The sequence below is a fragment of the Sceloporus undulatus genome, chromosome 1, assembly GCF_019175285.1.
Source record: "Sceloporus undulatus isolate JIND9_A2432 ecotype Alabama chromosome 1, SceUnd_v1.1, whole genome shotgun sequence".
Lineage (NCBI taxonomy): Eukaryota > Metazoa > Chordata > Lepidosauria > Squamata > Phrynosomatidae > Sceloporus > Sceloporus undulatus.
Window position 1 is genome coordinate 131,556,826 of NC_056522.1, and position 18,663 is coordinate 131,575,488.

Genomic DNA, 18,663 nt, shown 5'->3' on the forward strand with positions numbered 1-18,663 from the left:
CCAGGATGACTTACATCTATTATCTATATATATATATATATATATATATATATATATATTAATATATATATCTTATATATTATAATAACACATATTAAATAATATAATCAGTTAAAACATATTATAAAAATCTAAACATTTTAAAAATTATATTAGCAGTCTTTGGGTTGATTTAATGAGGGCCAAAGGCTTTTGTAAACAGCTAGGTTTTAACATGGCACCAAAATGATGTGAGAGTGTTGGTGGCAGTGAGGCTTTCAGGGAGAGAACATTGGAGTGGCATGGCTGAGAAGGTCCTTCCATATGTCCCAACCCTGTGTATTGACCTCACTGATGGGACATGATGGAGAGCCCCTCAGCAGAATGTAATCTTCAGGCAGGAATATATGGGGAGAGGCACTCAGTCAAATATTGAGGTCCCAAGCCATTAGAGCTTTAAATGTCATCATTGTAATGCTTAGTTGACTGATAAATCTCTCTCTTTACAATATTTATCCATTTATTTTCAATAAAAGTGCTCAAGACAAACTTACCTCAAAATGATAAAACAATACAGTGGTACCTCGGGATACGAAATACCCAGGTTACGAAATTTTCGGGATACGAAAAAATCCCATAGGGAATCATTGTTCCGGGTTACGAATGTTTTTTCGGGTTACGAAAAAACTTTTGGTGCTTTTTTCGGCTTTTTCGCACGGAATCGCGGCTTTTCCCCATTAGCGCCTATGGCAATTCGGCTTACGAAGGCTTTTCGGGTTACGAAAGTGGCCGCGTTACGAATTAATTTCGTAACCCGAGGCACCACTGTACAATTAAGCAATATAAAATTACTATTGCAGCAGATAAAACCCAGTAAAATGAGCAATTGGAAACAATCATAGAAAGCTAGAGCAGCTTAAGAGAGATCTCAAGAACTAAAATAATGGACATGGAACAAAAATGTAAGATTTCCCCCAGTCAGACCTTAAACAGAACATATGGTTCCTAAGATTGAAGTACAATGCATAACTGGGAAATGCTGAGTTTCAGAATGCTTATATTACAGATTCGTTACATACTGTTACTGCAGTTCAGAAGTAATCAAACCAAACAATAAAACAAGAAGGTTATTCTCAGTGCAATCCCTGAAGTATTTTATGATCCTCAGAGAAAAACACAATTTAATTGCTGAAGGCAGCTGCTTAAAGGATACAAATCACATTCTCCCTTAGGCCAGTTTATTGGATTTACAAAGGAGATAAAAATTACATCCTTATGATTGTATAAAGGTAGAACATGGTACTTCCAGCTGTAAGTTCTCAAATAAAAGGGAAAAAAGTTGTCTATGCAAATTATTATTCCCTCATTAGTGGGCAAAGGAATAATCTTCATTGCCTTAGGAAGTCTGAGTTAGGAACCTATTGTGTCAAACTGCTCAGACTATAGCGCAGCATGCTGCTCAGGCACCAAAGCATTCAGGATGTCACTGTGCATGTTCCTCATTACATGTTGGATGACAAGCAATGAGGCATTTTGCAGCACTCAATGGGATTTAGAGTTCTCCCAAACTCACCTTGGTGTGTGTAGACAAGTCAGTGATCATGCAGATCAGGGTAAACTAAAGGCAAATGGGATTGTTGCACCCTAAGAATTATATCGCTATATTATATCGCTATATAATATGCACTCATTTATCCATTTAACTGAGGACAGGTGCTCACTTGTTTGATCTTTGTGGAAGGGTGGCAGGCATTTAGAGGGTAAAGGGACCCCAGCCATCAGCTATCATGTTTTTGAATCTCCACCATAATCTCTGGAGATGCAGAAGTGGGACAGGTGCTGTTAGCTCCCAGCTTCAGAAGAACAGTCAGCTGCTGCCCAGATGCTCCACACCTTTTCCTGGGCATTACATGGGCTGTTCAAGTGGGCTTCTGTATTCAGACTGTGGTGCTTTCTGCACCGCCATTTGGGACGTCCGGAGGACGTCCCATTTTAAAAAAGGGGCGTCTCTTATAGACGCCCCTGGGCCTAGTACGGACTCCGTCCGTACAAGATGGCGCCGGCCCTTCTACATGGCCGGCGCCATCTTTGCGTATCGGACGCTGATCGTCCGTACGCGTTGTGTCGCTTGTGACGTAGCGAGTGCGCCCCTGGCGCCTCGCTACGTCACAAATGCGACGGAAAAAGAAGCTCCATTTTGGAGCTTCTTTTTCGGTCCGCGCGGGAGTCGGGCCGTGTGAAGGCTCCGGCTCCCCCGCGGACCTACTGGCGGCGGCGGCAGAGCGCCGCAAAGTGGAGGGATGTACCCCGCCTGTGATAGTTCAGTTAGAACTGTGTGCACTGTGTTACTGCATCTCACCCCTTATCTCTTACCAGTAACCTGCTAACAGTAAGGTTTAGTAATGCTTTATGGACTTCAACATCTATGTGATCATTTTAATTGCAAGATAGATGCAGATGAAAATAGATGTAGTAAAATTTGAGGAAATGGTGAAAAGAGTAAAAGAGTGAGATTTTGTGCTACAAAACTTAGGTAGCTATCTTGCATCTAACTTGCAGCATTGCCTTCATCACAGAAAAGTACTGTGGGGAAATAAAAGTGGGGTATTTGTGAAGGAATTACTCTGAAAGATGTGCAATGGGGAGCGATCTAAATATTATCAACCTGCTGTCACTGGAACCCTGCATTGGTACGGTCAGGTTGCCTACTCTGAGATAGCAACATTTCTTTTGCTTGTTTTTTTAATGAGTCATTGGCTATTTTGCTATGTTAAAGGACATTATGCCACAAAGCCCATTCTGGGATTTCTAGGCTAGCCTGTTATGTCAGGTGTAATGGATAAGATCAAAAGTATTGAAGTAAGATTCAACTGTCATGTCCACCTAAAAGGAGTTAATAGGATGCCATCTTGTCATTTTTCTCAGTTGATAAAATCTCACAAACCAAGCTTTATCCATACAGTAAACTCAGACATCAATTCATATCATAAATTACAATGATTGACTCCCTCAAGCATCCCCAGAATGAAAGAGGATCCAAGGAAGGTGTGAGAGAAAAACCTGCTTCTACAGTACAGACAAGGACATACTCCTTACTCCGCAACTGCTGGTTTGTGCTAATGTGATTAGATAAAGGCCAAGGACTATTGGTTTCCACCAGAAAAAGTGTCTAGGAGAATGTTGATATAAATACCCTTTCATAATTCCTAATCTGGGGGAGAAATTTTCTAAAGTCCTTTTATCTACTACACTATATTATGGTTACATATTTTAGGGCTTTCAAAATGTTACTGGGACAAATGCAGTTATTATTCCTAATTGTTAATGAAGGTGAATTGAAAATGTTTTCCCTTTTTGTAGGATGTGGCTTGTTCCTGCTTGCTGATGTTCACAGGCAAATTCTGTGAGAAGCCAGTGACACCTTGTGATCCATCACCTTGTCTGAATAATGGAACTTGCACAGAGGAAAGGGACAGCTATCAGTGCAGGTGACCTGGTTCTAAACATGTGGTGGGCATGTTTGTGAAACGTTCTGATGTTCCATACTCAACAAAACAGGGCAGAAAAAGGAAGGCACATATTTTTAAAATATGCACAAAGATCTTTTAGTACCTTTGAGACTAACTGAGTGAAAGACGTTGCATCATAAACTTTTGGACACTTGATCTACTACCTCATAGACCAAGTCTATGAAAGCTTATGCTACAGCCTCTTTTGCTTAGCCAATCTCAAAAGCACCACAAGATCCCTTTGCATACTGATATTCCTGACTTATAGGGCTATTTCTCTAATTCTGATATTTTAATGTCTTTATACATATTGGTGATGTATCACAAGATGACAGCCTTTATTTGGAGTTTAAAGAGATGAGAAACTAAGAACTGAAGCCTGAAAGAATATTTCATCAGGAATTCTGTAAGATAAAATCCTGACTTAGGATGAAAGTGAAAAAAGTTGCTAAGACAGGTCTCTTACTCAGTTTGTGTATAATGGCAGCTATGAAAAGGGAGAGGTTTAGATAGCCATTCTTAATTCATAGGCCTATGATAATAATTCACTAAATCATAAGTCAACACGTTAAAAATAGGACTATGCTTTAAATAAAAATGTATATACTTCTGCATATGAGAGAAGGAGCCCAGTATATTCATACCCAATTCTACTCCATTTTTATATAGATTTATAGGCCTTTTGCTCGCACCATTAAGAAGTACAATTTGTTCTCTTCACACTTGCTTGACTTTTATTTCGCTGCTTTAAAGTGGATTCTGCGATGCATTTTTCAAGTGCAGTAAACAAACTCAAAATTGTAAAGTATTCATAAAAACAGAATATTAAAACCTGTGGTACATAAAAGGATTGCAACCCATTGGGGTAAACTTACAGCATCCAAGTATGTGATGAATGTGTTGGGTGTAGCCCCATAGGCTGAAAACAATCTAAATTTGAAATATTTGTAGTACAAATGGAGAAGCAGTGATAGGAAGAAAAAATAAACATGGGGAAACGTTCATAAAGTTTCTAAATATTTTTGTTGAACTGACAACTTTGGAGAAAACTACACATTATCACTTCAAAAAGTGTGCTCCCAAACATATCCATGCTAGGGAAATGGGTACAGAAGAGGCACTTACAAAGCAGGATCATGGGGAGACATTTTAACTATCTCTATTGCTCAGTACTTCCCACCTAAATATGTCCTTCATTAATATTTTCTTCTGCTCGACTTATTGGCTATTTTGACAGATAAACTGGGGCCTGTTACAGACAGGCCAAAATAAAGCTGCTTCGAGTCACTTTGGAGGTTTGGTATTCAATGATATATGCGTCCTAAGAGTCCAAAAGCCACACCAAATCTGCACTCCAGTCCTTAGAACTGGCGCGTGGCTTTGGTGTGGCTTTTGGACTCTTAGGACGCAGCATCATTGAAATACCATACCTCCAAAGACTCGAAGCAGCTTTATTTTGGCCTGTCTGTAACAGTCCTGGGTATAAGCAAGGATATCCTTTACACTACTCAATTTGTGTCACAAATTATGTTATCAAATCTGGAAGATATTTGGCAACATAGACAAATGGCCTCTCAAGTGTCTCCAGTACTCACTGCTAGCAAATATGTTTTCCAACTAACTCCAATATTGAACATGAGAGATGTTCTCTTTCTAAATTACAGCTGAATGCCACCCATAGATATTATCGTCAATTACAAAAGGAGATGAGGGGTGTGGTGTAGCCCCCAAAGACTTTCTGCATTGACATAAGAAAATTTCCTGTGCCAGATTGAAAACTCACTCTTAACCAACTATATAAAACAAAGAAACATGTAATCCAGTGAGGTTAGCACTGCAGTTCTGGAGTCACTACTAATTGCAGAACTACTCCTAGAAAGTATGAAAAATTAATGCCTTGACAGAGAATGAATTGTCTTTTTTCCCATTGACAGTTAACAAATTCAGATATTCTCCCTTAACGGATTTGAGGATTCTGCCAACCATGAAATCTGTATTTTTAGAAGTAATCATTTTAAAAAGTGAAGGAGGCCTGGACAATATCAAAAAGGATTGCTTAGTTCTCCTTCAGGCATTTTCACATCTTGTTCTTAACAGTCAGATGTTGCCTTGATGACACTTATTACTACTAAAATATTCTTTGCCTGCATCATTATGTCAGTTCACAGCACATTCTTCTGTGACTGAACTTTAAATAATATGGTATTTAAAACAAGTCTTTGATGGATTATTACAACTAAATTAAGACTAACTTTCGTTTCTCCTCCCAATTCTCCCCCCCCCCCAATAATATATAAATGTCTGTTATCTTTGCTGAAAGCCATATTTATTACAAAATCTTTATATGCAGAGATACATTTACATTTCCTCCATTTGACTTTGTCCCCAGACTTTGGATGTCTCAATTTGCCAGTCTATTTGTCAGAGCATTAATAATAATAATAATAATAATAATAATAATAATAATAATAATTTTTATTTGTAACCCGCTTTTCCAACTTGTATGATCAAAGGAAACCACCCTTGAAAAAAATGTCCAATTTGCACATGAAAAGCCCTCTAAAATTGACACAACTCTCCTAAAATGCACCTCTTTGCCTCCTGAAAATTATTTGGGTTGTTGTTATTATAAAGTAAAAATTTGAGTCAGTTTCATGAAACCCTAAATTTACAAATGGAAGAGCTCACCCTGCAAACCAAGGAAGGGGTCATTTTTTTTTTTTTACATTTACTTATAGGGATTGAAAGAACATTAAAAAATATTTGTAAACTGGTTGTAAAACACATTTCTCAAGTGCTGAAAACCCCAAATGTGAAGAATCCTGGACTGATGAGAATTTTTGTAGTTTAGGGCTTGTTCTACACAAAATTCTCATGTGATTGTTTGGCATGAAAATATCATTTTTGGCACAGAAAGCAGCCTTTTCTCACTGAAAGAAATAAACCGTTTCCTGCACAGAAAATATTGCAATTAAGGACTTCTTCTGTGGAAAATGTGTTTGTTTTGTACAGAAAACTGCTTTTCCTGTGCAGGAAAAAAAAAGATATATCTTGAATAGAAAATGTTTTCTGTGCAAGACAACCACATGCATTTTTTGTTTGTTTGTTTGGAAAATAAATCCCAACTTATTAATAATCTGCAAAACGTTTTTGCTTTTGAAGATTTTGTCATAGCAGAAAGAACATTTCTAAAATTACTCTTTGTGTCCTCCAAGAAGATAATTAGTGAAGTATTACATCCCTAATTGCTTAGTCACCCTTACATCACTATACATGTTCAGAGTGTTGGGTGACTGAAATAAAATGAGGGCAGTTATTTAAGTGCAGTTATGATGGTGGTGGTTAGGCCTTTTCTACTATGTCTTCCAACCCCCCTACTCCTCCTGTACCACCTGTTATTTCCATCTCAACTGCAGATAGAATTTTGCTGAACAATTTTGCAAATGCATTTCTAAAATAACCAAGAAAAGGTCTGCCAATGCCACAAATGTCATTTTAACATGCTAAAGAGAAATAAGTGAGGGGGACCTGTAACTGTCATCACACAACCGCACCTCACTAGCCCCACCTCTTCCCTGACCCCTGAAGCACTGCATCATTTCACATTATGCAGAGAGAATTTGTAGCACCTTTGACACTAACTGAAAGAAAGGAACTGGTAGCATGAGCTTTTGTAGACTTGAGTCTACTTCTTAAGATGCATCTGTCTCCTTGCATCTGAGGAAGTAGGCTCAAGTCCATTAAATCTTGTGCTACCAGTTTCTTTCTTTCAGTTAGTCTCAAGGTGCTACAAAATCCTTTTGCATACTGATTTTCCAGACTAACAAAGCTATGCTTTTGAATCATTTTGCATTGGGATGTGAAATCTGTGCCCCTTAAAAGTTGCTGGACTGCAGTTCGTTAACAGCCCTAGCCAGTATGAGCAATGACCTGCAATGATGACAGCTGGATGAATAACATCTGTTAGTGTTGTTGCTGTTTGCCTTCAAATCTTTTCCAACCTATGGTGACCCTAAGATGAACCAATCAAGGGTGGGGTTTTTTTTGTTGTTGACAAGATTTGTTCAGAGTTTGCCTCTCTGAAAGTGAGAGAGGCTGAAGGTCATTTAGTGGATTTCCATGGCTGAGTGGGGATTTGAACCCTGGTCTCTAGTCTAACACTCAAACCACTATACCACTCTGGTTCTCCATTAACATCTGGGGGGGGGGGGTTCCACAAATTTGCCATCTCTAATACACACAGTCTATAATATAAGCATGATATTGTAGTGTCTTGTATTATATTCTCGCCCTAAAAAAAATCCCCAGAAAAACTTGTCTCATCCATTTTGTTCCAGTTGTCTAGTTTTAGCTGAACCTGATTACTTACCTTTCCTCAAATTGAATATGTTCTGCAATCTATATCTATCAACCTCTTGGTTTTCTCTCAACCCACTCTTGGTTTTCATATGGAAATGGCATTTTGCTATTCTAAACTTATAACCAAACATATTCATTTTAATTTTTTTACTTGAGATGTGATATATAACTACTCTGTATCCTAATTTCATTTTGTTGGTGTTTATATCTTTTACAGGCTTGGGTTAGGAATCTAATATACCATTTTCCCCCTTCAAATATCAGAACTTAAGAGGAATACTGATAGTAAGAAATTTGCTTTCTCTAGCTCATAGTAATTCATTATCTGTTTTTTGGTTTTCATGCTTTCTATAAAACTAAAGTAGGGAAAAATACAAATAAAGATGAATACTTTAAACTTTATTTGGCAGCAACTTTAGGGACACATTTTAATTCTGGTGTCTAACTTTTTAGAAACACAAACTTCAAAGAGTTTGCAAAACAGCACAAGCTTTATCTAAGCCAAAAAAAAAAAACAAAAAAAAAACATTGTCCTAAAGTAGGCCAACATCTTCATTGCCTAAGACTGCTTTGAAAAACATCTGCACCTTTCCTCAGAAACTGTCACCACATGTCTTATCACTGCATGAGTATGGAGCAGGTTTATATATTTGTCTGTAGCTGGGAAGCCTTTGAACATATATCCAGCATGCAAAGACATCTATTGCATTGGAGACCCAGTACAGTGAGTATTCCTGATCACATAGCAACCTTTTTGGACTGCATCATCCCTAGCCAGCATAACCAGTAATATGTGCAAATGATTCCCTGCTGGAGATATCTCTGCTCTTTTAGATACCTAGAGGGCCAACCTAATTGAAGTAGGTTGCTTCATCCTTTGACAGAATAATGAGTTCTAAAGAGAATATTGATATACTATGCTTCTAGAGGCATTGTGGGATAACATGGCCCAAAATCATGTTGATGCACTGTACTAGAAGATGTGTTTTTCCCATTCAGCAGTACTGAAAGAAGGCAGACAAAATCTGATGGCTGTGAGCAGCCTAGTTCTCCATTGTGTTACTTCCCTTTCAGTTGCAGCCCCATCGTCTTTTCATTTCTGCCACCAATCCCTAGACTGATGCAATTACACAGATATAGAGCATCAGTGAGTGCCAGCATGGAGTAGTGGTTTGATTATTGGACTATGACTCTGGAGACCAGGATTCAATTCCCAGCTAGGTCATGAAAACCACTTGGTGACTTTGGACAAGTCACATGTTCTCAGCCTCAGGGGAAGGCTGAACAAATCTTACTAAGAAAACCCATAATAGGCTTGGGGTCACCATAAGTTGGAAATCACTTGAAGGCTCAAAACAACAACAACAACAACAACAACAACAAGATTCTGCCCATGGTGGTATATTGATGGGAGCTCAATTGCTGGGTAGGCTGGGGAATTTCTTACATTAAGTATCATATGTAGAACATTCTTTTCTTTCTTTTTCTGCTGAGGATGTCAGGACTTGGAATCTCAATCCAGCCTCTACATACATAGTAAAGGCTGCTGGGTACAGATGACTTCCCCTGATGGATACACAACCAACAGGATTTCTCAGGAAGAGCCACATTCTCCTGGAAATATCTTGAATGATATAGGGCTAGAACAGATGGGCTTTTAAAGCCATCATCGACACAGCATTTAAATGCTGTATGCTGCTGGAGCAGCTTGAAGCCACCATGGGGCCACAGTGGAGCAGGAAAAGCCACCTCTTCCCTAGCCAAAAAGGAGTGGATTTTTTCCACTCTGGAACCAATCCACCTTTGGAAAGGGTGGCTTCAAGCTGCCCCTTCCACCCATCTATTTTGCCCTATAGTTGGTTCTATTTTTTAACAATCCTGAGTGTGTTCCTGTTTACACTAAAATAACACTTGAAACCAGCCGGTCAGGATAAGTATTCCATCCAAACAGAACTTGGTACAACAAAACTAATGCCACCAGGAGAGCAATCAAATCATTTTCATAAAGTGATATTTTAACAGTTACAGAGCGGAAATGTTAGTTTTCATCTTAAAAGAAAATCTGTCATTAGTGTTAGGGAAGGGGGGTTATGGTCATGCCATTATCCACTAACTATTGTTTCCTCAAGTCTGTGTGTATTATTATTGACTATGCTTAGCATACTCATTATGTAGTGTTACATAGTGATAATTTGCTCACTGTTCTAAATCTCATTTGTCATTATTTTCCTCCATTTCCCAGTAATAGAGCCATCTATTCTAATAGTTTCTCAAGGCTCCTTTACAGAGCTTGCTATTAGGTATCCATTTAGCCCAAGGTTGATTGCATACATGAGTTTCTAGAAGGTTATATTCAACACCAATATAATAGGGGGTTTTAATCAGTAAAAAGACAAAACCAGATTTCCCCTCAAAATGAATCTACTTTGGATAATTTACTGACACTTGATGACATGAATGTATTATTGGAGATTTTTAATGCCATTTATTACATATCTTGCAAATATAATAAGGATGAAATTCTTAATAGAAGCATGCTATTTGTTGGAACTGTGGAACTAATTAAATGGAATTAGCATTTTAAAATTCAAGTCTTCTAAAATATTCTGGTGTATTTACAGCTGCATGCCAGGACACACTGGAAGGAACTGTGAGCAAGTAATTGACTACTGCAGGCTGCTCAGCATCAACTGTCTGAATGAAGGATTGTGTCTCAATATAATTGGAGGATTCAGTGTAAGTAATTTAATATGGTAAATGAATTCGAGGTTCAAGAATATGAAAACCTCAGCCAACCTGGGCCTTAGAAAAATGCATGACCTCCCCCATCCCATCCCAGAGGGTTAAGAAATAGCAACACTTTTATGTACTTAGTATATACTTCAGTCAATAATGCAAGAAGTATTACCTCTGGTAATATGGATTTTTTTATATTACTTCTCTGCAGAGATTCTGTTTTAAACTGAATCAGATAACTGGACATTTTTATCCATGTAAGAATATATGGCTGATATGTGGATCAGTGCCAGATATCTACTTAGAAGAAAAGCAAATTGGTATCATAATATTCCTTTTTTTTCTATTTTTTTTTTAACTAAAGGGTAGTCAGTGAATTAGTCAGTCACTTAAACAAATTGTAAGATATTATTCTGGTTTCAAGATAGTACAGTAATAAGGCTTTTACTAACTTTTATTTCCTCTTCTGTTTATGTGAACATCATTTCATACAAAGTATTTCTGTCCAGGGCACACCCAGAAATTATGTAATTCCCACTCCTTTCAAATGTTTCAATATAAAGACCGTCATAGTTAGAGTAACCCCACTGAAATCAGTAAGACCTATGGTAGTCATGATTTAGACCAACCCAAAGTAGTGTTCCAACTCAGAATATGTCTTATCACAGTTGCTTACTTTTCAATTCCAGGTAGAAACTAATTTATTTATTATGTTTGACTTCTGAAATCCAGAATGTAAGCAGGATAGGCTGCCTCACCTTATTAACATTTCCAGATTGAGGAAACTGAAGACTGAGAACCCATTTCTGACTCAGAATGGACCAAAATTGTCACCCCTGCTTATATGTTCCTTCTCTGTCATTCCCTCACTCTTACTCCCTCTCCCTTCACACCATTTCCCCTCCATTGTGCCTGCTAACGTTCAAGAACATCTGTAACAGGTTCTGAAGAAATGGATAATCTGGAGAACACTAAAGAACTAAGTAGTAGGCAGCTTTCTAAGACCTTATATTCCAAAGATAGGACAGGGCATACTAGTAAAAATGGGCCCAAATCCTTGCAGTCCATGAATTTATAATGATTTCCCCCCCTCTTGCATATAACAGTAGATATTTAAATAAACATTTTAGTACATGCTTGCTGCTTAATATGCTAGTGGACAGAAGTCAGATTGGCAGGATTTATCATTCCTTTTAAAAATAAATAAACAAACCTGGGTTTCTGGGTTGAAATGGCACTATGCAGTTGGAACTCCTGACAGTTCCCTCAGAAGGAACTAAGGTGCTAGATGTGAAGATCACTGGTTTGGGATGTTTCCCTTAGCCATACAAAAATTTCTTCATTGATATGGAAAGCTTGCAGGACCACTACACATGAGTCTAGTACCTGTTACTACTGACAGGCAATATGTGCTGTTGCAGAAAAAAATGGAGGCAACCAGGGGACCATAGTTCAACACCATGTATTAGTCACTAAAAGGGATGTAAATATTACACACAGATAACTGAAGTCATTGAAGACTTCTGCTCCAAGAAAAAGTGAGTAAACAAGCTTTGGTTGCTGTCTCTTACTTACTGAATTTTTAAAAAAAAAAAAAAAGACCCTGAGAAGAGTTTAATTAAAATAAAATATTTTAAAGGGGAAGAAGAGAGGAAAACCTTTGGAACCTCTGGAAATTAGAAACAATCTTAATAAAAGACTTTTAAATAACTTTAAAATCATGGTAAACTACCTACAATTGTTATCAGTGCTGAAAAAATTTAGAGATCAGAAACTAGAGAAAAGAATGTTATGTACCAGCCTTATAGACTAAACATCCACATTGTCATGTGTTAAGTGCTGAGGAATGACCAAGAATACGTTCTAGATGAAAGTGTATTACAATAGAAAAAAGGAGAGAGAAAAGTTGAAAACATTAGATCTGTGCTGTGAAGATGAGAAATTACAACAAAAAAGAAACTTATTGCTTTGAAGAGGTTTGACAATTGCCAGAATGATATCATTACTGAGATCAAAAACAAGGCAGCAGCTATCTCCTCAAAGTCAAATAAAAACTTTTGTTGATGTACCAAAGGCTTTTGAAGATAATCAGCAAATTTTTGGAAAAAATATGACCATTGAAAGCAAGTGATGGAAGAAATGGCCCAAATGAAAGGAAAGCTGGTGCAGATGAAATTAGATCTGAAAGATGTATTTAAAAATGAAATAGAAAGAACAGCTATGGGAAAATCTGAAAGAGGAACTGAAAGATATAAGAAAATCTGTAAACCAGATACCTATAGATAGGCAACAAATAAAAGATAAAGTGACAGAACTGGAAGACAGAACTATGAAAGTGGAAGAATTTTCTGAGGCCACTACTTCAAGCAGAGAATTGGATTTGGATGCTATGGCATTGACTGAACTGAGAGTCAGAGAAAAAGCTTTGAGATTTAGAGAGATAGAAGAACAACAAAATGAAAATATTCAAGGAAGAGTTATGGAGGCTCTTGCAGCATTCCTAGGAAGAGAAAAATAATAATTTAAGTGTTAAGTGGATAAAATCTATAGATTGGAATCATGGGTGACAAGATAAAATAAGCTACCCAGGGATGCTATAGTTTATTTCATAAGAAGATGGGTGAAAAATTACATCCTACAGACACTTACAAAAAAGATGTTAATGGATGGAAAACAGATCCAGATTTTTAAGGACATCACAGGAAAGATTTCGAAGAAAAGAAAGGACTATAACTTTTTGTCAGACAAGCTTGAACACCATGGAATAGATTTCAGATGGGAGAAACTGGAAGGAGTTGCTTTTTGGTTTAAACAAAAAGATTTATTTGTACTACTATTCAAAAGGCTAAAGCTTTTCTAAAGAAATATGGAAAGACCTAGAAAATTTTAAAAGAAATGGAAATGGAAATGATTTTCCCCTCTGAGAGAAATGCCAATATTTCTTTGATTGTGAAAAAAGTAGATATTCACCTAACTGAGAAATTGTTCTTTACTGAACAATGATGATAAGATAATAGCAATAATTTTATCCAATAGGCTGAAATTGATTTCATAAGACTGGATAAAAAATCAATGTGGATTTTTGCTTAAAAGACAGTTACAAGATAATACAAGATGTGTTTTAGATATTTTAGAATATTTAGATAAACATAATAAAAAAGAAAATAAATAAATCCAGTATGCCAGTGGTACTCAAACCTATCACCCTTGGGACCCCTCTTTACATCTACAGGTGGACATCAAGCACTCCCAGTTAATGTAATTTATGAATAAAAATATTCTGTTTATTTAGTGTGTATATTTCCATTCACAGATTAATGCATATTCATATTTTAATATTTTATAAGGAAATAACATTGCTCATATTAGAATAGCTTTATTTAACTAAATTCAACATTTAACTCAACTCATGTGTAAATTTTACATGGAAAAAAGTTTGATAGGAGATGGAGGGATCAGGGTCTCCAATTCTCACATCCCCTTTAAGCAACTCACACACTGCTCCTGGGGATGCCACCACACTGTTTGAGAACCATTTCAGTAGACAAAACAAACGCACAGTGTTTTGTCATTTTTAGTTGTCTATTTCCAGATTGATTTGTATCAGGCAATAAAATTAATCACAGTGTAAGGGTTAGAATTTATAGACTGGTTAATTATTTATGAGGTAATGCCCCACTTTTTTACGGTTTGCGGGAAGGTTTTCCTGAGGAAGGACTGGAAAGGCGCACCTCCTCTATGGAGTATCAGGAGAAGCCAGGCAAAGATGAGCAAGAGGCTTGGGCAGTACACTTGGAAGAATGACCACCTCTGGTACTACCTCCAGACACTGGGCTTCAAACCCACAGAAGCCGCAGCCTGGAAGGACTCCACCCATCTCCACCTGGTAGTGGACATGTTTGACACACCAAACAAAGAGGCATTTCATATCATTGCATGGTTCTTCTCTAAAGCTGGACCAAACATGTTGTAATAAGATCTTCAGATCTTGTTTTCCTCCTATAGATCAAGAGGCAGTTCGGAATTTAGGAAAAAAATGTTATGAATGGCTAAGAAGAATTTCAGATTAATGTGTAAAAAATTTCCCTCCAATTTTCGAATTATTATTCCTTTCCCCTGGTGGTTCCATGTTCACTCATGTAATGTTGCATTTCTCAAGATATGTCATAATTAATCACAGTAAAGCAGATTATGCAGATTTTGGCATAACCTGTCCAGTAACTGAGAAATCATAATCACTATACTTGAATATAGCAAAATTCCATGTGTTTCAGAATCGATTTTTACAATGTCTACAGAAAGAAGATCTGCTCATGAATGAACTTAAGGGAAAAAAATCACAGCTGTTATGATTTGAAAATGCAGATCTGGACAAACAGCTCCAAAAAATAGGAAAAAGTATTCCTCAAAATCAAAGCAACATCACACAGAGAATTAAAAAGCTTCACTGCTTATGGGTACGCATAACAGAAGCACTTAAACTGCTGGGAAAAGAAAGAGAAGTTGTGGATTCAGTTATTAAAGGTCATGCTGACCAATACGTATTAGATGGCGCAAGTCTTGCTATCAGCATTCCAAGGCCCCTGCTTGAAAGAGTTGAAAAGGAAACATACAAGTTTCCTGTGGAGAATGTATATGAAGAAGGAAAACTAAACATTTTAACAGTCATCCAGTTAATAATCAGAGTCTTGGAAATGTTGATTTATGTGTGTGGACACACCAATAAGATCACACTAAAATTGGATCTTCAGTATTTTGAAGGAAAGACCAAATTCCAGAATGAGAATTTCCTGGGACTGAGGCTAAAATTAAAATATGAGGACCATATATCAATAAGACAATCAATTGCTCAAAAACAACACGAATGGGACTTGAAATGGAAAGCCTATCTTGGCCAGTCACCTTTTGGTTTAATTTAAAATCCACACCCTGCACTTGACTTATTACCAGCTATGTCACCCCTTTCTTTTATTCCTGTTACAGAGGAAGCTTATAAAAGCAGTGGGTTTTTGCCAGTATCCAGCATCAATTCCAGAACTAACCCAAAATAATCTCCAAGTAGATCAATATAAGGGAGCTGATAAAAAGTCAGGATGTCAGGATTGTTCGACTGTGGTAACTACAGAGAGGAATATCCTGAAAACAGGAAGACTTTTGAAAAGGGATCAAATGCTGACACTCTTACAAGGACAGAGCATTCTGATGTTCAAATCTAAAAATACACACGGAGAAAAAATAAACCAGCAGAGAAGAAAAAACAAACTAATGTGGTGAGGATGCCATCTTTAGTTAAAAGAGAAGATCTTCTGAACAGAGCACAAGAGCAGCTGGTAGGTAGCAGATGTGGTAGTATCTGAATCACCACAAAATGCTGGAAGAAAAGGAAAGGATTTGGATGACCTGGTTGGCACTTTAATCTCAGATCCTTTCTTAACGAGGAAATAGATTCCACAGACTCCAGAAAATTTGAAAAAGTAGTGTGAAGGTGGAAGCAGAAGGATCCTCATCTGCAAAGTTTACTTGAAGTTGCATTTCTTAGTCCGACTAAGAAATACTGATGAAGTGAAGTTACTTGAGACATTGCAAGAATGAAATTTCAAGATTTAAGAGAGTGCAACCCTAAAAGAGCTTACAATATTCATTAAAACGTTCTTTTTAAAAAAAGATAACATATAATAACCTTATCTCAGTCATTATAATTTATAGGTGGCTTAAATAATCAGAATGAATGCTGTTTTGTGTGGTATGGTAAAACAAAAACAAAAAATCAGATATCAAAGTGCAAATTAAACAAATATCAAGAGGGGGTTGAAAAGGTAAAATCACCCCGAAAGCCTTTTTTTTTTTTTTTTTAAAAAGGGAACTATTCAAAGTTTCAAAAAATACTTGCTAGAAGGTGAAGTATTTTGATATGAGTATCTTAGAAAATATGGCTACATGATCAGTACGTTTTGAAAAATAACAATAACCTCAGTTCACATGCTCCTCACTCAGGATGTGAAGCAAGACCATGATGAAACTTTGTGAAAAGCTAGAGCTAAACAGGCTGGCACAGAGAAGGGTGGATTTCTTTGCCTGAGAGAAGAGACCAGCAGGATACAATACATGCTTGGAAACTAACATGACAGGCCTCAGGGACTGTAAATAATGTCCGTCAGACAAAGTAGGAAAAGCATGAAGAACAGGATTAAAGTACTTGGCGTGAATTACTGGTGTTTTTGTTGAGCATTCATATTGTTCTGAAGCACAGTGTATGAGCAGGCATGCACAACCCAGGATTAAACTATCACCATTCTTTTTTTCTGTGTGTCAATCCCTGTTGTGGCATCTTTATCTGGGGATGTAGGCAGCTGCACTTGCCTTAATCCGCCAACATTGAAGATGTCTTTCTCTGCCATTTATGAACATGGGCCAAATATCTTTAATTTTTTTCCCTTTAGGTTTGTAGTTTCCCTTCGTTCCTAATCTTATTTCATTCTTCCATGCAGATGGTGCCTGTGTATATTTACATATTACCCATACAGTGTGTTTTATAAAATGCATGTAAAATAATGTCAAGAAACTGGAGAAATCTGCCACCAGACATATATTTCAGTATCCAGTGAGACTACCATAGTATGTGGTGGACTGATTGCTCTCTACTAGATAAATATTAAAGCTCTTTGTACATTTACCCCATCTTTGAGATTGCACCCATTAATCATATGAGTAAATTCCAAATGACTTTCTATCATTTGTGGGAAGGTTGTCTCCATTGTCTATGGAGAAGGAAGTTGTCTAAAGCTGAGTTCCTGAGAATCCAACATTTTGAATTCAAGAACACATCGGGTAGCTTTTTTAGGGCAAAGTCAAGTTTCATTTCATTGTTCTGAAGACATGGAAGCCACTGGCCACCAATAGTGAAAGAAGAATAAAAAGGAGCACAGACTTGCAAATCACTATCAGGAGCTTCACTGTTTTTTGTGAACTACTTCTACAAAATTCTTTAAAGAATGACAGTATATCAACAGAGCCTAGTCACTTTTCAGAAGAGGAAAAGCCATGTTAACAAAACATTATATGGAACACACAGGAAACACTGGAGTGGCAAATGGCATCAAATGATCAAGAGACCAAATGATTCAGGCACTATTCTGTCATCCTTACACAAGGATAGGCAAATCCCCTAAGCCTATTTCCAGTTTTTCTTCTTTTGCCCACATCATTATTGGTTCTGTGTTATTTCTCTGCTTGTGGCTTTCTTTTATTTTTGTTTACATCATTTAGATGGACACATCAGTGGATGCATTAACTGATATGTACATTAATTCAAAGTTTAGAAAGGTACTTTTAAAAAGCAGCGAGTTAGTTCCAAAAAGGAGAAGGAAAATAAGATGCGTCATGAACAAACACCGACCATGTGAAGTTCACCTACCACCACAACTTGACCACATCCCTATATAAGAGGTTATATTCCTATAACTATAGAAATAATTGAAAAGTAAGGAAGTGAGTCTGTATTAAATTATGATTTAATATATCCCTATATAAGAGGTTATGTTCCCTTAACTATAGAAATAATTGAACAGTTATAGTTATATCACAAAAGTAAAGAAGTGGGTCCATATTAAATTATGATTGCAATCTAAATTAATTGTACAGCCATTACTGGGAAGATGAATGGATTGCAAGCAGTGACTAAATTACAATTAGACTATTGTAGTGCACTTTACATGTTTGGAAGCTGCAGTTAGTACAAAGTGCAGCAGCCAGTTATGCATTTTAGGGACCATCTAACACTGGTTCTGCAAGAACTGCATTGGTCTGCAGTTTGCTTTCAAACTCTGTTGAAGACACTAGTGTTGACTTGCAAAGCCCTACATGACTTGGGGCCAAAATATCTAAAGGATCACTTCTCATTTGAGCCTGCCAGAAATGTGAAATCTTCAGAAGAGTCTTGTTGCATGTTCCAACACTTTATGAGGTTAGGTTGGTGGGTACACAAACAGGGCTTTATCTGAAGCAGCACCTCAGTTGTGGAACTCCTAAACCAGGGAAGTTAGGCTGGTCTCCTCCCTTTGAAGCTTCTAGTGAGCAGCCA

The 18,663-nt window shown here is 37.2% G+C and overlaps 1 protein-coding gene and 1 pseudogene across 1 annotated transcript in view; both read left to right on the forward strand.

Moving 5' to 3' along the window:
- Positions 1–13,101, forward strand: part of LOC121925304 (protein eyes shut homolog) — a 104,523-nt gene extending 91,422 nt beyond the window's left edge. Inside the window, exons 3-4 of the mRNA XM_042457294.1 lie at positions 10,469–10,583; positions 12,793–13,101. Coding sequence (XP_042313228.1) covers positions 10,469–10,583; positions 12,793–13,101 — 424 coding nt within the window. The remainder of the gene's footprint in view (positions 1–10,468; positions 10,584–12,792) is intronic.
- A 1,248-nt stretch (positions 13,102–14,349) lies between these two features.
- Positions 14,350–16,061, forward strand: LOC121925308 (annotated as a pseudogene).
- Positions 16,062–18,663: the final 2,602 nt, after the last annotated feature.